This window comes from Bidens hawaiensis, unplaced genomic scaffold, assembly GCF_021521415.1.
Source record: "Bidens hawaiensis isolate Kalapana, Puna unplaced genomic scaffold, B.hawaiensis_p1.1 tig00036540_1, whole genome shotgun sequence".
In the NCBI taxonomy this organism is placed as follows: domain Eukaryota; kingdom Viridiplantae; phylum Streptophyta; class Magnoliopsida; order Asterales; family Asteraceae; genus Bidens; species Bidens hawaiensis.
Window position 1 is genome coordinate 16,355 of NW_027496386.1, and position 23,288 is coordinate 39,642.

Below are 23,288 nucleotides of genomic sequence, written 5' to 3' on the forward strand. Positions count from 1 at the left end.
TAGAAATATGATGACAGTGAAGGATTGATTGTGTATGGGTAATACCCATAAGTGCCAATTTCAGATAAAATATGATTGAAGATCATTAATTATAGAAACTACTTAGCTATTGCTAAGCATAAGTTAACTTTTTATATTCAATGATTTATATTTTGTGCTTCTTGCGTTCTTATCCACAAGTTGTGTAATTAACAAACCATCAAACTAAATTGCCCGTAAACATTTGGATTTTGTACCATTTAGAAACACGCGTTTAAGTTATATCACATAATCAGGTGTATATTATCTACGCATGTGGAAGTTATAGATATAAAATAACACACTAATTTGTTTATATATATATATTTTTTACTGAAAATTTAAATGATTATTTGTTTACTTTTTTACTCACAATAAATAGTTTACGTATTACCCAGTTTCCTCTTAAATGCATATTCAATTCATATCTAACTAACTCTCATAAAATACTATTTTATGCAAGAATAATAAAAGTATTTTAATCCTATTTTTAGGGTTTTCTAAATATAAAGTGTGGTGATATGTTCACATGTTCTTAAATAGCAGTGCTATATTAAGACGATATGTCAGACCTTGATGAGAGATAAAGGATACGTAGAAGCACATATCTTTTAGCGGTGGCTATCCACGACACTACCACCTTGTCCAAGTGTCATATACTCCATGTATACTCCATACAATACCAGAAACTTGTATTTTTTATAATTTTCTAAACAAAATCCATATTTTACAACATTTACAAACCTTTATTAACAAAAAAAAAATCATTAAAATGACGATTTTTTTTAAATTGAAAGAAAAGTGAGAGGTAGATGGTTAATAAGAGAAATAATTTCTTTTGTGTTTCTAGTTGACCCGTCATTTAAAATGGCAGATCCTAAAAGTTGTATAAGCGTTGTCAGCTTTTGTCTTGTGATATGAAAGTCTCGTTATTCAAACAAGTTCCACCATTTTAAATGACGGAATACTGACGAAACTTCTTTGTCACTAGACGAGAGCTAACAATACTTACACACAACTTTTAGAATCTGTCATTTCAAATGACGGATCACCTACAAACCAAAACCATTAATTCTCAATCCTACAAACAATTTACCACCTGGCTTCTTTTTTTCTATTTTCAAAACAAATTATTAAAATGACATATAACTGAATTAACTCTAGTACAGACAACCATTATCTGTCTGTTTAAGAAAAAGAAATTGTCCATTTCGTAAGATAAAAGTAATATAAAAATAACATAATAAGGGGGGACACTATATTACAGCATTTCTTCACCTTGTTTAAACCATGCTTTAAATAAAGTTGTAACAATAAGTCATTATTATTTATTACCTTTATTTATCATAGCCTTATCTGCATGCATATTTAAGTAGTCCTGATACATCCCCCCTCTACACACAACAATTTCTATTACCATATCATATATATCACTAGTCTCCTTTGATCATCATATATCCATGAAGGAGATGATCATGTCTCAGGATAAGTGGTCTCGGGTCGTGGATGTAGGCAAGCCGTACCTCGGTGTACTCTTTCTCCAAGTGGGATATGCTTTCAATGGAGTCATCGTGAAGTCTGCTTTGAACAAGGGTTTGAATCCTTGTACGTTTTCGGTTTATCGGAATATCGCTGCGGTTGTTGCTTTCGGTCCGTTTGCTTTTTATCTTGAAAGGTATGTAACAAATTGTTTTGTTATTGATGAATGTATATATGATGATCATGCATGGTGAGTAAATATTAATCTGAAAAAGAAATATTGTGCTTTGCAGGAAATTAAGGCCTAAAATGACGTTAGCAGTGTTCTTGAAGATAATGTTGCTTGCACAGTTGGAGTATGCAATATTATTATGTCATAGTATTGAATATTCAATTGTGGTCGTCCATACACACCGTCTGAAATCTAATTTCACACCGTTTCAAACAATTATGACCAAAAAGTTTCAAAGTTTGATCGTCTAACGTTAGAACGGCCGTTCAGTATTGATATTGTTTAAACACCATTCTAATTTTCTAACTAATAATTTTCAAAGTTTGAATATTATATATATATATATTGGTTAAAACGGTCGTTTGATGGTGTAAAATCAGATAACGGTGGTGTAGCTATAGCACGACCCTATACAGTTTTTACGTAATTTTTTATAAAGAATTAATAATTTGTGACATTAATTAATTAGGCCTGTACTGGATCAAATATTATATTACACCGGAATGAAGTTAACCACTGCAACCTTTGCAATAGCAATGTGTAATATTGTGCCAGCTTTAACTTTCTTTCTGGCTTGGATATTCAGGTAAGTACAATAGTACACGCAACAGATTTGTTTAATGTACGAGGTTTCAATATTAATATACTATCAATTAATATTTAATTATTATTATTATTATTATTATTATTATTATTATTATTATTATTATTATTATTATTATTATTATTATTATTATGTTTGTTTGTGGTAGGTTGGAGAAGGTGAATATTAAAAGAAGGCATAGTCAAGCAAAGATCATAGGGACCCTTGTGACTGTAGGTGGAGCCATGATCATGACCCTTGTCAATGGAGCTCCGATTCCATTGCCATGGACCCATGTGAGCATGGCGCGCCAATCACAAACAACTCCCGCACCCCCTGAACAAGCTCACATCATCAAGGGTGCGATTATGATCGCTGTTGGTTGCGTCCTTTGGTCTAGCTTTTTCATTCTTCAGGTTAATTATCTTTAACTAGATTAAAGTTTCACTTTTGTTACCGCGTGTTTTGAATGAGTGATTATGGTACGTGTTGAAATTAATCAAGTGTATATCCGATTGATTTTTGGGTTATTTGAATTTAGATTGATTTAAAAAACATAGAATGAGAATTCAATAATTATTATATATAAACTAAGTAAATAATAAATGTTATTATAAAAATCGAAAATATATATATATAATTAAAACTAAAATTCAAATATGAAGACGAACCCGTCCGAAAATCATAAATTCGAATTCGATACACACAGACCAGATTCTAAAACTCAAAAATAAAATTCGATTCGGGTCTAGAAAATTAGTTTTCTGGAGTGTTGTATATTCAAATATAGGTAAAAATGGATTGTTTTGACTATGAGAAAATGAGGGTTTTGGGACGACAATTTTGAGGACCCCCCCCCCCCCCCCCGTTACAAAGGGTGAAATGTAGGGGGGGTATTTGTCGCCCATTCATGCTTTTGTTTTATTATTATTTTAATGGCGTGTGTAACGCCCTGCTTGCGGTGCGCGCATATAATGTATATATGTGTGAACCCACGGGTGGGCAAAAGTGAAATTGCACTAATTTGACGTTATTTTACTAATCTCGTGAAAATAACGTTAAAAGTGACGGAAGGTTAATCAGGCATCATGTGGTGGCGTTGATAGCCGAAAGACAAGGGTACATGCACCAATCAGCCGGTGTCCCGATGTTGAGTGTTATGTGCCTTATATCCAAGGCTTGAGCAAAACTACTATCGAGCCGGGGGTCTCACCGGAAGCAGCCTCTCTATCCCTATGGGATAGAGGTAAGGCTGTCTACATCTTACCCTCCTCAGACCCTACCATAGCTTTGCTATTGGCGGGATATACTGAGTACGATGATGATGATGATGATGATTAATGGCGTGTGTGATATATATATATATATTTGATGTTATAACAACATTACATCTCTAAAACAAAAATCTCTTATTTGATGACTATACACCACATGACATAAAACGTCCTATTTCGTAGCCTCTGTACTACAGATAACTACAAATAGTCTTAGTTGTAAAATCCATGAATCCATCTATAATTTTGGATTCTTGTACAATAATATTTATAAACATTAACTGAATGGATAAAGGTCGGAACTTGAAAATGCATACTTGTAACAAGTACATTAATCTAGACTTCAGTGGTCCTGTTTTGAATTTAAGGATAAAAACATTGATGCATTCATGCATTAATAATGGATCCTACATTACAACAAATTTGGATTTATGTTTTCAGGCTGTGACATTGAAGAAGTATCCTGCTCAGTTGTCTCTTACAACCCTCATATGTACAATGGGTGCATTGCAAGCCACAGTGTTGACATTTGTTATTGAGAGAGCCAATAAAGACATTTGGGCCGTAAAATGGGACGCCAAACTCTTCGCTACACTATACAGTGTACGAAAACTCGTTAATGCTAATACCGTTACTATTATTGTTGTTATTACTATTCATTCTTGTATTTATGTTTGGAACTCTTTTCTGGATTGACACGAATAGGGAATAGTTCGATCAGGAGCGAGCTATTATGTCGGCGGCCTCATTATGAAAGTTAAGGGGCCTTTCTTTGTGACGGCCTTCAATCCTTTCGGAATGGTGATCGTTGTGGTCGTGAGCTCATTTACTCTAGGGGAACAAATGAACGTGGGAAGGTACCTATCTTTAGCCCTGACGTAACGGGCCACATAATGGCCCGTTAAGTCATTTCTAGTAAGGGACCAGGCATGTTACTATGGGCCGGGTTGGTCTTGGACACCTTTTGTGTGCTTTTTATTTAGTTTAAATAATTAATATATTAAATATGAGTAGTTTATGTATGTTACTCTAACAGTATAGATCCTAGTTTGTTATTACAATATACAATTTGGGTAAGTGTCATTTTTGACATGTTTCTTAACTTACATCACAAGACCTATATATTCATATATTTAATTAAATTAGTTTATTGTTTTTTAGGATTACTGGAGCGTTAATCATTGTCGTAGGACTATACTTAATCATATGGGGAAAAAGTGACGATTCGAGTTTGCCAGACTCAGGAAACGATGAGGTGGAAATGATTGATGAAGAAATGGGCTCGGGTAAGAATCAAGAATTGGAAGTCGTTGCTGGTACGGTTAAGGAAAAACGTGTTGTTGAAGCTTCGATCTAAATCTTTTTGTTTAAACGTACAAGAAGGAAAAGTGACTTGTTAAAATGCTCAATCTTTTGTTCACTAGTACTAGAAACAATTTAGATATATTCAAACTGCTACCAGTTTGATTCGGAAACTTATTTAGCGTGTGACTTGGTTCTTGTTTAATCGTAGTAGTAATTTTGTAAAAATCAATGTAGGGTCGAATCGTTGATCGATATAGATATCTCCAACATAAGATATAGAGTGAATTAGGACCCACAGTATTTGATTTATAGGTTTACTTCAACTTATGTTAAGATGGAGAATGGTTACAGGCTATTTTTTTTTCTCTCATATATAAACTTTTATTATTTATTTATTTACAACATATTAAGAAGTTATATTATTAAATTAAATATATATAAATTATGAGGCTGGTACAAACACAGTTTTTTTTAACTGAAATAAGTTTTAATTTCATCGTTCTAACAAAAAAAATGCATCTTTTGAAATGGGTTTTAAACGGTCAAAACATATTCGGGGGAAACAGATGGAATGAGACAAACAGACCGGATCGGGTTAATCAACCATAGTTATTATTGTTGTTATTATTATTATTATTATTATTATTATTATTATTATTTTTCATGCTAACATATTTCTTCGGTAGAATTTTAAAATACTGTTTTTTTTTTATTTCGATCCAAAAAAATGGTACTTTTTTTTCAACTCGTTCAAACCTAGATGATGAAAGTTTTAATAGCTATTCTGGCCCTTAACACAGCAAAAGAGAGGTTCATATCAAGAAAACAAGAAAATATAACATTAAAAAACGCCTTCTAGCGGGCTGCTTTTAAAAACTTGGGCCAAAAAGCAAGTTAAGCTTTCATTAACAATTTGGGCTTTTTCCTAAACCGGTTTGGACTCGAACCGGTTCCAGTTTTGTTCAACAAAGGTCAAAATAGGAATTACTAAAACCAATTAGGCTTGTAACCGGTTTTATAAAAAATGCCAAAGGTCATATTTGATTGGTTTGAAATCGGGTTTTTACTTGTTTCAACCATAGGATTACATCTGTTTAAACGTTATGATTCGGGTCAGTTCCTAATCGTTATGCTCATAGAGGGTTTAATACAGGTTTCGGTTCCAAATTACATATCAGTTTTTGTGAACCTCTAGGTCGGGATTCAGGTGTCTAGTGTGTTACTTTTCATGGAATAAGAATGAATTCTTTTTCAGGTATTATTTTGAGTAAATTATATAAATGGATCATGCGTTTGTTCAAGGTTATAGACATTGCCGATAAGAATTTAAATCTTAACCAACAATCACTTAACTTTTAATCTAGTCACACGTATGTTGCTTAAAATGGTCGGACATCTAATAGAGTGTTAGTATTTGAAATAACAAGTTTGCTACTTTTTTTTCCCTTAAAAGTCATGAATGGTCCCTAAAATAATATCATTATATTTGAATTATAATTAGGGTGTGTTTGGGATTGTTTATTTTCACCAACTTATTACTTATAAACTTTTTGAAAAGTGATAAGGTGTTTGGGATTGCTTATATTGTGAGAGAAAAAGTTTCATAAGTTACACTTTTGTAACTTATTAACTTAATGAAAAGTTATAAGGATGTAAAATAAGGTATGCCAAACACCCCCTTAGACAAACCTAAATTTACAATCAGTTCACATATTGATACTGTTAATTGAAAAATTTTAGTCACATAGCTGACTAAAAACATTTTCTTAACTAATGCATTTTCATGACTAGAGACGTCTTCATTTTAATCTCAATATATGTTTAGATTAGTGAGAACCGCATAATATAATTTGTACATAATTGTTTAAGTGTGATATACATGGTAGTTGTGTCTCCGTCTTTGTTGCGTCACCGTGTTTGGTTTAATTCTTTTTATTTAAATGTACAAGGAGGAAAAGTGAATTGTTTAAATGCCCGATCTTTTGTTCACTAGTACCATAAACAATTTAGATGATATTTAGACTGCCACCCGTTTGATTTGGAAACTTAATTAGCCAATAGCGCCCCTGGCACCGGACAACGTTTAGTCTAACCATCTTTACAAATATAGTCCGATGCTATCATGAATAACTGTCACCAATGCCTGACCCTCAATGCACACGTCAATAACGTATGTTCTTTCATGTTTGGTTCAGGCTTAGAAAAATTATGTATAGTCCTTTTCAGTGTAAAAGAAAAGAAACACATGTATATATTCAAGTCACATATGGTTGTATACGTATAAATAGATGTATAATATGTGTATAAAACATACTTCTACGATATATATATATATATTTTCATATTTAGGTTCCTTATTTTTATTTTGAAATGTTTAAGAGTTCGTACTATTATCTCTCACTTTTTTTGTCTGGGGCTGATTTATAAATTGCCTCAACCGGGACAACCAAAGAAAAGTTAAAAGTTTTAGTGTAATATATGTGTTAAACTCCCGATCACCCCCGTTTAATTTTGCAATCATCCTCCAAGACTTTTGAAACTAACCCTGTAAAGAAGAAAATAAGAAGAGAGAAGAAATTATTCATCAAAGGTTTCTTGCTAACTTAGACTATGTGTAATGGAGGGGCTACAAAATGGAGCGTTTTGTGTCATGTGACGCTCAGTCAGCAAAGAGAGGGTTTTTGTTTTAGGGGTGTAATAGTGTTGTATCCCAATATATATATCACACACACATACTAATATAATATTATTAAATCCCAAATCCACACAGGCGACAAACCCATCCCCCGCCCCCTTCCTTGTCGCCCGCGAGGACGGTGTTCCAGCCCCTTGTCGCCCCTTATCGCCCAAATTTATTGCTCACTACACATAGCCTTAGACGAGCTAACCTTTTGAGAAGAAAACAAGATGGTGAATAAGAAGCATACTTAATTACTTTTATTTATAAACAAAGTTGTAGTGAAATGTACCATCTATGGGTATAGATAGCGAAACAAACAACAATATTGGAATGAGAAAAGTCATATTAACAAAAGTAAACTCTAAGACCATCCTCTATGGCAGGGGGGCATTAAAGCCCATTCACCGTGCCACGTTAGCGTCATGTAAGTATTGGGAGCATCGAAGCCCCAACCAATAATGTCCCGCTTTGGTTTAAAGCCCATTGACGCCCATATATATACACACATATATATGTATGTGTGTGTGAGAGGTTGAGAGGTAAAGCGCCCGACGTTGGGTTGCTGGGCAGAACGACGCCCCACCACCAAGGGCGCCCCTTGATGGTGTTGAGCGCCGAACTGCGTCCGACTTCGGCCCCTACGGCGCCCCATAGCATATTGTCTTACAAGTTACAACCTTTTATAATGCAGAGTGAGTTCGAATAAAGACAACATTATTCAAATGTAAAAATTGTTATATTGAGACCTCCTGGTTTAAAATTTCGGTTCCGCTATTGAGCGTCTTGTACTCTTGTATCTTTGCTTTCGTGAGAATGAGAAGAAAAAAGTCAAAAACAGCAAATTAAATTAAATTATGACGTGTAACGTAGTTTTGTTGATTATGTAATTTAGTTTGATTATCTGTTATAACCCAACCCAAACCGGGAGGGAAAAAGTTATCATATGACGATAGCCAACGTACCAACTCCTAAAAATTACCTGCCACTGCCTCACATGAGAATTAAGACACATTGTTAAACAATCACACACTTCGTGGGAATCAATATCATTTGTTTTGTCGACGATGAGCTAACGTCCTTGTTTTTTTTATCATATCTATGGTGACTATATAACTATTACCGTCAAACTGCTTAATTATAGAGTTCTTTTGTCGACAATGATTTAGGTTTGCTTGAAGCATGATAAACTTGCTTAGTTAATTGTGTAATGCTTAGTTAATTCCTTATTTTATCTTCTTAGAGCTTTTTAAAAAGTTAATAATTTACAAAAATGTAACCTATTAACTTTTCTCTCTTACATTAAAAGTAATCTCAAACACCTTATTACTAATTTTACCCATCTAAGCTAATGAGATGTAATTTAGGTTTGTGATTTGATGAACATTTATGTGGATGTACACTCCTAAATAGCCCAACATATAATATAACTAGTGTTTTACTGACGTGTTGCGCTGGACAAACTCGGACACTAGTAAATCCCAAGTGTTGTCAGTCCCGGGCTTTGAGTCGATAAGTCGACGCGAGCTCAGTCGATTTCGGTTATTTGCGTTACGGGGGTAGCGTTGGTCGGTAAAACTCGGGCTTTGTAAAACCAGAGCGTTGCTTATCCTGGGTGTTGAGGCAGTGAGTCTAAGAAAACTTGGTCGGTTCCTTCATGTTCGCTACGTTATCATACGCAAAACAAAAAAACAAGCAAAATTGACATTCGGTTGGTTTACGTAACATTCTATACGGTACCGGAATTTAAACAAAACGTAGTGAGTCTATGCGAATTCCGTCAATCTATGTCATGTTTGTTACAGTACCGAAACTAAAACAAATTGGTAATCGGTCATTTTCGTTATGTTCTTTATGGTACCGAAACTAAATATATATATCTACCATGGACCAATAAGATGCTGCCAAGTGACCCAATCGGGACTTGGCGGCACCAAAGATCTCTAATTAGTAGTTCAGTCGATTTCGGTTATGTGCGTTATCGGGGTAGCGTTGGTCGGTAAAACTAGGGCTTTGTAAAACCAAAGCGCTGCTTATCCTGGGTGTTGTGGCAGTGTGACATGTTCGTTACGATATCATACCTAAAACAAAAAAACAAGCAAAACTGGCATTCGGTCGGTTTGCGTTACATTTGATACGGTACCAGAATTTAAACAAAGTGTAGTGTCTATGCAAATTCTACCGGTCTCCGTCATGTTCGTTACGGTACCGAAACTAAAAAAATTTGGTAATTGATCATTTTCATTATGTTATTTACGGTACCAGTATTAAAAATATATATACTACGGACGAATAAGATGCCGCAAAGTGACTCAACGGGGGCTTGCGCCACTAAAATCTCTTTTATACTTAGTAATAGTAATAGTAATGGGCCTAACGTTTGCTAATTCAATATTGGCAAGCCCGAGTGGTTGGCGGCCCATGAGGGTTTTGCTACACTACACACTATAAATAAAACTTCATTGTTTACATGACCATGTTGTTCTTCCTCTCAACCCTTTCTCTTTTTATAATCTATGAGACTATGATGCCTATAGTTAGAGCCGGCCTCAAGAATTTAAATAACTTGGCTAAGCCAAAATAAAAAGGCTCATAGACCATAACGAGTTATGAAATATATAAGATAACATTTTTAAACAACTATTAACGTTATGGATAAAAATAAGTTTTTGGTTCAATATATTTAACATGTTGTGTTCTTCTTTACGATTTATAACCCGGATCGATCTATGTTTCTTCATGGTGTCATCCGTTGAACACGGAAATGAACCACACTTCGTTCTTCTTTACGATTTTCAGTTATACTCTATTGGACCTCAAAAAGATCAGTGGATCTAAAGTTCTTTCCAGGTCTTACAAAAGAAAAGGACCTAAGATTATTGTCTTAAAAAATATTTCCAAATATGATTTTGATCTCATATTAAGAGAAAGAAACATGTCTAGCTTATAGCTATCATTTAGCATTAAAAGCACGACCTGCTCTATATACATTAAAGGTCATATGTATTCACTTTATAAAAAATGTAAACTTGAAAGAAATGTTTTCACCATCAGAATGGACCGTCTGAATCGGTCGGGTAGGAGATCAACGTTAGCAGCGGTTCGGTTGCACATAGTTAGATCGTGTATTGGCTAGTAAATTTAAGTTTGCCTTTATGATAATACTTTATATTCAAATCTTCGATTTGTGTATTTAGTTGTTTCAATATTGATTTGCTAATCAAGAGAGCTGCAACTATGTATTATATGTTGTTTGGAATCAGTTTTGAGGAAATCGATCTCCAAACTTTACTTTCAGGTAGGTCATCCATCTAAGTTTGTTGTTATCATAGTGTGATGTTAATTAACCACTCACTTTATCGTATTTTTTGTTGCAGCACTACCTACGTAGCAATGGCAGCTTCTTTGCTCTCTAACTTTGGAGAGAGTGTAATTGCATTTTAAAGGTTATATATACACACACTTAGGTATGCGTTGCTAATTAGGTGTGAGTGGCTAATTAGGTGTGACTAAGGATCTTCAATATAACGAGTTTTGGACCTAATTTAGGTATGCGTTGCTAATTAGGTGTGAGTTTACTGTGATTCACTTGATTAGTGAATTAATGACATGATTTATTCCGTTTATGCTATATAATAAACTTGATTAGTGATTGATTAGGCTTCTGTTTTTTATGAAGATTTCAGTTTTGATATTATATAATAAACTTGATTAGTGATTATATTGTATTTAATTAACATGTGGATTTAGGAAGCAATGAGCCCTATATCTCTGTGAATTGATCAGTTTGCTCGACTTTTTTATGATAATTTCTATATTCACTAGTTTTTATCCCCCGTATTACGGGGGTTGTGTTTCTTTTTCGTGTATAATATTCATATTTTTTTGCATTTTAATTTTATGTATTATAAAAAAAAGTTAATAATATACTTAGGGTTTGATGATGAAATAGTTTCACAAATAAATGACATGTTATAACCCGTTTAAAAGCTATGGTTTGGTGAGACTCATGACCCGCTTATTTTTTTACTATAAAATGTTCTTATTATAAATAATATATTTTTCTTAAAAAAATGAATATTAATATTTAGTATATCCCTACTTTATAAGATTTGCATATCAAATACTTAGTGAGATTTATTTTTAAAAAGTGAGATGTTATATTATTTGTTTCTAATATTTATTTATGTTTTGAATTTTTATTTTTTTTATTGTATGAAAGTTAATAATATTTGATGATAAATTGTTTCGCACATAAATGAGATGTTATAACCCGCTTTTAAAGTTATATGGATTGATAAGACCCAAGACCCGTTTATTTTTTTTACTCTAAAATTGGTTTTTAATTATAATTTGTATATATATATTTTTAAATAAATAATATATTAATTTTTAGTATATCCATACTTTATAGGACTTTTATATCAAATATTTGGTGGGATTAGTTTTTAATTTAATGAGATGTTATAACCCGTTTAAGAAATATATGAGTTTGATTAGACCCATACCCATGAATTCAGGTTAAATGCATAAGAAATCTCCATTTAAAAATCAAGGAAATCTGATGACTTCAAAAAAAAGATGAGCGATCACATCGAGACACATAGGATTTTATTGTTTTTGTTTATATATATTATAGATTCTATTTAATTCATATATTCCTCCATCATAATAATAATAATAATATTGATTTGATATTATATAATAAACTTGGTTAGTGATTGATTAGGCATCTGTTTTTTATGGAGATTTCAATTATGATATTATATAATATAGAACAATCTGCATTTTGTCTCCCTGGTTTATATCCACATTCTATGGGTTACCCCTGAAAAAGATTTTGCGAAGTTTGGGCCCCTGTGTTTCTCCAACGGGTTCCTCTGACTCCTACCGTCAGTTGACCCGTCGTTGACTGTTAATCCAGAAGGGTAATTTAGACATTTCGCTATTTATGTCCCCTGATTGAATAAAACCCCCGATTTAGGGTTTTTTCCCCAAACACCCAAATACAAACCAACCGTTCGAACATTGAACCCCTAATTTTTCCGATCACCGTTGAAATCAAACGTCACCTGCACACATCGCAATGTCGACCTCGTATTCTATTAGGCCGGACAGTGAGTATTGTGACCCGTACGACCTATATGGTAAGGTTTTACTGTTTGCTCAACATTTTCGTTTTTTTGCTTGATTGTTGTTAACGGGTTGAATGTTGTTATAGGTGACAATTATTCACATGCGTTCACCATAAAACTTTTACATGGAGGGTATTTCGCTACCGAGGGACAGCGAAGATACGAAGGGTGGAAGATCACTTACGTTGATGAAGTTCAAGTTTCTAAATTTCATAAAAGTTTGTTGCTTGGAATACTTTGTAAGTTACAATATGGTTGTGGTACAGCTTGTTATTTTCATTACAAACATCCGCGTATTAGTTTGGACTTGGGTTTAAAGCCGTTGGTTGAAGATTATCATTTTCAAGATGTTTGTGATATGATTAGAGGTAGTGATGGTATAGGTACTCACATTGTTGAGATTTTTGTAGAACATGGCAGGACTAGTGGTACTGAAATTGTGGTCTATGATTCTGGATTTGTACCTGGTTTTGGTTTTGAAAGTGTTCATGAAGTGAGTGGTTAAAGTGTCCATGAAGTGAGTGGTGAAAGTGTCCATGAAGTGGGTGGTGAAAGTGTTGATGAAGTGGGTGGTGAAAGTGTTGATGAAGAGAGTGATGAAAATAGTTCTAGTGAGGAAGATGATGACAGTTATGATAGTGATCGATCAGATGAAAGTGATCCTGAGTATACGGCTGCCTTTCAAACACCCTTGGAGGATGTAGAAGTTGACATGAGGCTGTATAAAGCTATTGTAGATTTTAATGTGGTAGAAGCAGCAGCTTGTCATATTAGTGATGATGATGGTTTAAATCCTTGCATGGATAACTATGAGAGCTCTGATGATAAGCGCTTGAGTGTCTTGAATAGTATGCTAAGAAAGTTCAAGGGTAAGGAAAGTAATAATGATGATGAGTGTCCATTTTATGTTGGTCAGTTAATACCATTAAAGGAAACACTGAATGAAATGGTAAAGAGTTATGCTATTCATGCTAGAAGAGATTTGTATATCAAGAAGAATGATCCTTTAAGGTTTAGGGTGATTTGTTTGGGGACCAATCCTAATTTGGTTGTTGGTGAGGGGAAGGTAGGAAAAGTTGAAGGTAAAAAAAAGGGAAATGAAACCCACTTGCCCTTGGACGCTGCACATCTCAAGACAATCTGTTGAGAATAATTGGTGTGTGAAGGCCATTCCTAGAAAACAAGACTGCCTCAGAAGTAGAACAATTGGTTTGTACACAATGTCTACTATTGCCAAAGAGATTGAGGTTGAGCTACAAACCACCCCCAACTTATCTGCCAAGGAATTGAAGGCCAAATTCCAGCAGATGCATCAAGTACAACTTTCTGAATCGAAGATGAGAAGAGCAAAGACAATAGCTTTGCAAAGGAAGGATGGTGACCACACCAAACAATACACCCACCTCAGATCCTATATTGATGAGCTTCTTAAAGCAAACCCAGGTAGTACCATTAAATTAGATGTTGAACCATGTGCTAACCCTAACCTTAAAACAAGGCAATTTAGAAGGATATATGTGTGTTATGTTGCTTTGGTTAAAGGATTTAAATTGCTTGGTAGAGAACTTCTTGGGTTGGATGGTTGTTTTATGAAAGGGAAATACCCCGGACAGATTTTGACTGCTGTCGGGACGGACGGTAATAATTGCTTGTATCCTGTTGCCTTTGCAATAGTGGAAGCCGAATGCACAGACTCATGGAAATGGTTCTTAGATCTCCTTGGAGATGATCTTGACTTGCCTCATGATGCCAATTTTACTTTCATAAGTGACTGACAAAAGGTATGTACACGTAGGATATATTTGTAATAGGCTAACTCATGTACACTAATTATGGTGATTTGACTGTTGTAGGGACTTATTCAAGCAGTTGAGAGTGTTTTCCCTAGGGCAGAGCATCGGTTTTGTTGTAGAAACATCCATGACAACTTGAGGCAAACCTGGAGGGGAGATTTGTATAAAGGCTTGTTTTATAGGGCAGCATCGGCCACTTCTGTCCCCTACTTCAACATGGAAATGGAGGAGATTAAGAAAACAAATCTTGATATGTTTCTCTGGCTTAGTGAGATCCCGACAGCTAGATGGTCAAGATCACATTTTTCAGGAAGGGCAAAAAGTGATATGTTGCTGAACAATCTTTGTGAATCTTTCAACAAGCAACTTGTTGGAGCAAGAGACAAGCCGATCATTACATGCTTGGAGTATATTAGAAAGTATTTGACCATGAGGATTGTGACTGTGAAGAAGATGCAAGCCACTGCAAGGGGCCCATTAACACCGCAAGCAACAAAAGCATGGGATGAAATCCAAACAGAAGCAAGCAAATTGACGGTTATGATGGTTGATGATGTGACTTACCATGTATGAAAATTTGCATGACTATATTACAATCAATCTTTTGTTAATATGCAAATATGTTCATAGGTTAAAAGTCTGAGAAGCCAATGTGTGGTGAATGTGGGGGATAGAACTTGCACGTTCAGGAGATGGGACTTGACAGGTATACCATGCAAACATGCTGTGGCAGCCCTATATTACATGATAGAAAACAACATGTATGTCGGTCCATTAGAGAAGTGGGTTGATGAAGCTTATTGGTTAGATACTTGGAAGAAGGTGTATAATCACCAAATCAGGCCATACCAGGCCTTGATATGTGGACACCCTCAAATTGCTCAACAATAATAACTCCTCCTAAACATCATACTCAGATTGGCAGACCGAAGAAGAGCAGGAAGAAGGCACTAGGTGAGAAGAAGAAATTGGCAGCTAGCAAGAAGAGGAAGAGGAAGATTGAAGAGGTTCAGGAAGTGTTTTCTGCAGGAGGAAGACTTACCAGGTTGTGGCATGAAAAAAGTTGTGGAAGATGTGGAGGTTACGGACACAACATCAGAACTTGCAGGGCACCAATTCAACAATAATGATGTCAACCATAAAGTTGTGTTTGAGTTAGATTGATGGTGTGTGTTTGAGACTATTTAAGACTTTTGTTTTGAACTTTCTGGTACCATGTCATGGTTTGTGTTTGAAACAATTTAAGACTTGTAGCATGTGTGTTTGATTTGGGACATGATGGTTTGTATGCTATGTTTGATTTGGGACATGATGGGTTGTATGCTATTTTGACAGTATTTTGTTTAATGCTTTTAAAACTAGTAGCATGTAGGAAAATAATGCAAACATTACAATAGATTTAATCATGTCAAATTAAAGTACAATTCAAATGCAAACAATACTCGAAACCAACTACAATGTTACTTCCAATGACAATCATTATTTGACCAGTCAGAGTCCCACACTGGATCGTCTTCGTATGGATCATGAAAGTAAACTTCTTCCGGCTCACTAGTGTACTTGAAAGCTGCTTTCACAACCTCAGGATCATAATCATCATCAGGATCCATTTCATGTTCTTCACTTGGTCTAAATAAGTCATCTTCTTGCACTAAATAAGCCATCAACTCATCTCCACCCAATTGATATTCCTTGTCTTCCATTTGACTTTTGTCTTGGTCAAACTGCACTTTCTCAATTTCATCGTTCCCTAACTCAACATTCTCAGTTTCATCATGGCTGCAACATGACTGATAATGTGGAACACAAATTTAAAGTAAATAGATGAAACAAGAAGCTCTAAAATTTAACATAAACTTAAATAACAACAAAGATTACATTATCCCATACTACAAAGACAATGTTAACAGCTAATCAATAAAAACACACATAAACGAAGAACAAAAACCAACTAATTCCTAGCAACATCTTCAAGCTTGTTACTTCTTTGGTTTTCATTCTTGCAAAATCATCTTTCTTGTTCATCATCTTCACCATTGCTTGAATTACCTTTTCACAACTAGGGCATGTGGGATCATCAGCCCATTTTAGCCATCCACAACACCCCTTCGTAACGGACTAAATATATCAACAAACAAACAACCCTAATTCGGTTCACAATTCACAGATTACCCCTAAAATTGACCTAAGCAACACGACAGACCAAATCATCATCGATTAACAGAGTAGAACCCTAATTCGTGAGTAACTAACTTACACAGCACAAGAATCGACGCCCCGGGTTTGCATCGGTCCTGGATATCCGGTAACATGTCGCGGCACCACATGAACATCTCACACAAACCTCATCTGCACGGCAAGGCTTGGAAGGTGAACCCGAGGAGAATTGACTTGACTTGGATTGAGACATCCGTCAATCGGGTTGCCCGATAATGCCGTTCAATTACAGGTTGAGCTAATCGCCGGAGATGGTAACATAAAGGGAACGAGGGTAGATCGAGTAGTTATAAACGAATCAGGGGTAATAAAGTAATTTCCTTTTTTAAGGGTCAACGACAGGTCAACTGACGGTAGGAGTCAGAGGAACCCGCCGGAGAAACACAGGGGCCAAACTTCGTAAAATCTTTTTCAGGGGTAAACCCATAGAATGTGGATATAAACCAGGGAGACAAAATGCAGATTTCTCTATAATATACTTGATCAGGATTCCGTTTTTTATGAAGATTTCAGTTTGCGTTTTTGATTAATCATTCATATATTCACTGAGAATGAGTTTTCTATCTTTTTTGTGAATTAAGCATTCATATATTCCTCCTTAATCATTCATAATATTTCTCCTGAATAATAATAAAAAATTAATGATGATTTATCAGGAGAGCTGCAACTGTGTACTCCGTCATGCTTGGTATCGGTTTTGAGGAGATTGATCTCCTAAACTTCTGGTAGGTCATCCATTTTGTTGTTATCATAATGCTAATTAACCACTGACAGACTGACTGTATCATATTTTATTAATTTTTGGTTGCAGCACATCCTATATGGGAATGTCATATTATTTGCTCTCTACTTTCGGAGGGAGTAGCATTTCATTCTACAAGAAGAATATACCACTTCTAATATGTAAATTATCTTATAAAAAGAAAATTGGTTTTTATTGGTCCCAACTATCGTCTTTTTTGGTTACTGTCAGTCCCAACTTTTAATGTATTTGTTGCTAACGGTCCGCGACTAACAGAATTCTAACGTCGTTAGTTTCAAGTCGCCGGAAGACCGTTTTTGACCGGAAAACACACATTTTTTTCCTGAAAAGTCAACAATTTTGTCCCAAACACGGTAACTTTGTATCGTATATTTAGGAACCTTTTTTCTAGTAAAAGTTCCAATTATTGAGGTCGTCGAAACCCTAGAACCATCATCGGAATCAGTTGATGGTACTTAAGTGATGGGGGTTGGTTGGCCGTGAATCAATTGGTGGCGGTGGCGGTGTTCAGGTGGTGTTTTCCGGAAAAAAAATTGACTTTTCCGGCCAAAAACGTTTTTCCGGCGACCTGAAACTAACGGCGTTAGGATTCTGTTAGCCGCGGACCGTTAGGAACAAATACATTAAAAGTTGGGACCACCGGTGACAAATTCGTTAGTTGAGACCGGCAATGAATAAAACGCAATAGTTGGGACCACTAAAAACCAATTTCCCTATTATATATATATTATTTAGTGCTTTCACTCCCTCTTAAACATATTTCATTTCAGCCAAGGTGCTGGAGCTGAAGGCCTTACTGTATGACTAGGACTTCATCAAAAAATTTGAGCAGATTCATTCAAAATACAACACTAAATCTTTTGAAAATATGGACTACAATGAATTTTTGTGAGTTTGAATCACTTTGTTATGTTGGCATTTATTGATTTTTTTGTTTGGTTACTAACTAGTATAAATTTATTAATACAGTGAGGTCTATTTTACTATAAAAACTTTGGCACCAGAAGCATCATAAATACAAAGTAAGTTTTATCAATAAAATTTTTTTATTACTTGCTTATTGTTTTTCTAATGCTTATATAATTTGGCAGTTGCAATGGACAAAAGACGAAAGAATATGAAGGGGATTAAAGATCATGTTGTCAACCTAATATAGAAATTGGACGAGCTTATTTCAGTTGTTGCCGACACCTGCCACAGCCAATGTGCAGAATATTAACTGCTGTATATGATCATATAAACATGTTTGATACACAATTATAAACATATAATAATTTTGAGTTGAAATGTTTAGTTGATGAATGATGCTTAAATGTTTTTGCCTTATGAAGGAGGAACTTACCAATGCTCCATAACTTAGGCTATAACCTGTTTCGCTTATTAATTTGGGTTAATATGTGACTGTTGTAAGAAATGAACAAGGTGGGATCTCAGTGACCACTGTTTTGCAGCAAGCAAGTACAGATAGCATATTGTAATTGCTATTGATGATGCTGCCACTAATTACAAGGTTGTAATTTACACATGTCCCACATTTCAATATTAATTTGTAACTTCACTTTACACTGATCCTGACATTTTTTATATTCTACTTTCATGTATTATGCAGGGACAGTAGAACTGTACCGGGAGCTGCAGCCACTGAAATTGAATTGGCCAGAAAAATGAAGGAGTTTCCTTTCACAGCGACAAGGGTATATGCTTTTTTGTTATCTTGATTTTTAAGTAATGACTAACAAGAGACGTTTATTTTGACATTTTTTTGTTACTTTGTGTATTAAAAACTAGATCAGTATGATATTGCTAAATTTGGTGAGAGCTTTGAAACGATACCAAAAACGTTGGCTTATAATTAATTTAGACAAAACTGCCATTAACCGTTCTAAAACAATGGTTATTTTATCACTAATACCAAAGTGTATTTATATCGCGAATACCTCCTAAAACATTTATTCAAAAAAGTAGGTACTTATTGAATAATAGTTTTTGTCATCATAGATGAAACAGATTATTTATTATACATTTACTCAGATGATTAGAGGTGTAAACGAGCCAAACCCGAGCTCCACTAGGCTTGAGCTTGTCTCCTTTAGCATAATCGATCTTGAGCTCGGCTCGTTTCGAGCTCTATTTCTAAAGATGGAGCTCTGCTCGTGAGTAGTTCTTCAAGCTCGATACGGGCTCGGCTCAGCTTGTTTATTCTTGTTAAAAAATTTTATGTACATCTAAAGTTGTTTTTATATATATATTTTAATTTGAATATATATACAACACTTTATATATATTGTTTAGTTATTTTTTCATATTTTATGGATAATTGTATTTGTTGGTTTTGTCCCAACTCTAATCGGTCATATAAGAGTTGGTGGAATTTGAATCTGTTTTTAATTCAATGGAATTGGAATTGAAAGTTTTTTTTAACTTCCATGATACTTGCTAAGATTTTTGTATTACTCAATGTTTTTCTTTTCATTCTAATGTTTTAGTAATCATCACAGGGAGATGTTAACAATGACGGGAAGACAGATTTTTACATGAGAGGTGTTCAATGACGAAGCCACAATTCCCACCACATGAGAGGTAATTTACTTTCAGATGATATATTAAAAATTGAGCTACATAAATGGCCCCTTTTAGGAGTTGCCAAATATATAAAAATTACAAATTGTTCTGTTGGCTGTTAGGCTTTACTGTCCTCTGTTAATTTTTTAAACAAAATGATGACTTTACCCTTTTGAAAAACTCAATCGTTTTAGGAGTTACCAAATATATAAAGATTACTTAATTCCAAGAACTAAAAAATAAAAAACAAATAACAAACTTTATGGACTAAAAGAATGAGTTTCAAAAAGGGTAAAATTGTCATTTGTTGGGTTATTAAACCTGTTGTAAACATTCTTGCCTTGGTTAGGAGTTTATGTTAGAGTGCATTTTTACCTAAAAGTGTTGCAAACCTAATCATTTTTTACTCACACTTTTGAGATATTCTTTTTAGTTACTGCATTTTTTAACTTAATTTGGATACAAATGATGGATACCGCAAGTCAAAGCAGAAAAGTGCTTATTGTTTGTTGTTAAGTTGTCCTTAATGTGGCATTGGTGATCTGCTTATTTTGTGTACACAAGTAGTTACTTATTCACGACCCATTTAGATCTTTATGGATGTATTAACTGTGACTTGTGGTGCTTTTTTGCTTAGCTTAAAACATAACTTGTACTAAATAAACAAAGCAATAACATAGCCTACTTGATGGTTCTAATCATGTTTGTGGGTAAAATTGATGAGTTTAATCCTAATAGTCATGCAGTCAAAGTCAAGTCAGCCAAAGTTACTTAAAACAATCAATATTTGATGTCACTGTAAATCGTAAGCGGGCCAATACATGTCTGTTGATACAAGTGTGTTTCGGTCAGAAGTTTAGGATGTAACTTGCTGCTGTATTTTGCTTTTTGGGTTAATGGTATCTTAAGCCTAATCCAGTTTTTTTATCCTAAGTCTTACTGCTTATGTGTGTTTAATTGTTTATATGAAAAAAAAAATCAAGCATTGCCTGTTTTAAACTGTTTTTAGAAACATTATCTAACCTGCAGTTAGTTTTTTTTTTATTTTTGGGTCAAATATATATTTGTATTACTTTTAAGCTGTTTTATACGCACATCAAATTCAACTTTTGTAAATTTAGTGGTCCAAGTTGCAGACTTGGGAACTTATTCTTTCTGAGAATGAATCTGGGAGTAGCATCATGTGTAATGTCACTATTTTACAAATACTTATATGAATCGTAGATTATATGAGTGTGTGTATATATAGGATTGATTTCTTTTGAGAACCGCTTTGAGTTTTAAGAACTCGAAAGAACTCAACGTAACAATGTTTTTTAATTTTTTTTACACGTGTGTAATACGTAAGTGTAAGTAATGTATAAAAAATTACAATATTTTTTTACTCACCGAATCGACTTATTACACATGTGTAACTAACATTTAAACTTGTGTAATCATAACAAATACTTATTCTCTCTCAATATTCATTTTTTAATTACATTTAATCTCAGCCACATATTTCATATCATTTAATTAAACTTGTGGTCCAAAATTTAGTTCTCAAAGTTCTTACAACTCATCAAGTTCTCAAAATATTCCTTCCCTGTATATATATATTCATTTTGGACAATAAATCCAGCAACTTGTCTAATTATTTTGACCTTGTGCTATTACTCTATTAGGGAAAAGTCAAACTTACACAATGTGAATCCCTGACTATGGCCTGTGCTCAGGTACGCATCTAACACCTTCGTCGTGTTTTTTTTTTATAGATGATGAATTTGTTGATTATGGTTATGAAACAATATAGTTACCAACAGGCAATTGGGTGTTTTAGTGTTTTAAGGCATTGTCTAATATGAAGTGAAGTTGTGAATATGAAACATTCTTTTCTTATTTAATTGATTAGTCTTCTATAACGAGAAGAGTTCAAGAAACTGCTAATTTACAAGTTGGAATATGATATTCATTGAATTGTAAATAGATTATATTGGGAAATGGTGGTGTAGACTTGGAGTGAACTGCCTTTATCCTTACATGTAATAACTAATAACTTAAAAAAAAAAAAAACCCTTTTTGCTACTTCTTGTTGCACTCCAACTGGAGCCAGCAACAAATCTATAGTCTGAACAAATCACTGAATAAATGCAGTCCAACTATAATATAAAACTACTGGATTGGAAAAAAGAGTTTTTATAATTATATAAGAAATGTAATGAAACCGTCCTGGAATTGAGATATCATTGAAAAGAGAGATCTCAAATATTGTATTGTTCTAGATTCATAGCGTTCATGAGTTAAGCAAATAAACAATTAGAACAGATTTTATGTCACGTATAATTAAATGAAATTTAGTGGTTACAATATATGATAATCCTGTCTACCTCATAATATTACAATCTGCTCGAAAATAATATGATCCCAAAGGCTAAACAAAAGTCTCAACAATAATACATCAAACTCCAATGTCCAATCATAAGAAAAAATCAACCGTAATTAGAGTCACCTTCTCATCATCAACTCTAAACACGAAATCATTCTCTAATGGTGTCAAAAATTCAAATCCAAACTGAAAATCCATCTACTATTCACTTTCTTCACCACCGGTGATGAAGGTGGCGAAGACTGGTCATTAGTGGTACTCACAGCGGCCCTATGCCGCCTCATATGTCCACCCAATGCTTGTGTGATTTGGTCATCAGTGGTACTCACAGGCAGCGGCCCTATAGCAAACTCAAGCCCACAAATCGAGCACTTGATGATTTCCCATGTGGTCACATTCAACCAACCTATGTTTTTTACTTTTTTTTACTAGCTCTATGGCCTCTGAGTGCTTTGGAAAGACGAGAACTGACGGTTACACGTCTTGCACTCAAGAATTCACATCATAAGCTGATTCAGTGCCCCTGAGAAAGTAGTAGTGCTGATTCAGTGCCTCGTGAAAGTACATATAAATTGTTTTAAATATTTTGATATAAATTGTATTTGATTATCTTTTTATTTAATTAAATTTCTTTTGTCTGGTAGCAGGCTTGGGTTCTCCAGTGGAGAGTCAACTTCGAATCTCACTTGTGTCATTTTTGGGTGGATATTGACAATGAATTATCTGAGCTACACCTTGTACAAAGGTTGTCAATTCAAACCCGAGCCAACTCGGGTTTTCGCCCCCACCGTGTGTTACGCTAGAGAGTTTTACTCTTGTGATGGCACAATGACTGTCAAGTGGCAATCGGCGGTATGGTTTCCTGGGGGAACGCTCAAGCCAAAC

General features: G+C 34.5%; 2 protein-coding genes across 2 annotated transcripts; both read left to right on the forward strand.

The window, feature by feature from the left end:
* Nucleotides 1-1,049: 1,049 nt before the first annotated feature.
* LOC143588619 (WAT1-related protein At2g39510-like) lies at nt 1,050-5,129 on the forward strand. The gene is made up of 7 exons (XM_077069576.1): nt 1,050-1,693; nt 1,791-1,853; nt 2,199-2,315; nt 2,482-2,728; nt 4,028-4,189; nt 4,292-4,443; nt 4,748-5,129. The coding sequence occupies exons 1-7, from the start codon at nt 1,479-1,481 to the stop codon at nt 4,941-4,943; spliced, it is 1,152 nt and encodes a 383-aa protein (XP_076925691.1). The 5' UTR covers nt 1,050-1,478; the 3' UTR covers nt 4,944-5,129.
* Nucleotides 5,130-13,502: 8,373 nt separating this feature from the next.
* Nucleotides 13,503-15,623, forward strand: LOC143588625 (uncharacterized). The gene is made up of 5 exons (XM_077069582.1): nt 13,503-13,769; nt 13,870-14,451; nt 14,557-15,063; nt 15,127-15,318; nt 15,414-15,623. The coding sequence occupies exons 1-5, from the start codon at nt 13,503-13,505 to the stop codon at nt 15,621-15,623; spliced, it is 1,758 nt and encodes a 585-aa protein (XP_076925697.1).
* The last annotated feature ends 7,665 nt before the right edge of the window (nt 15,624-23,288 follow it).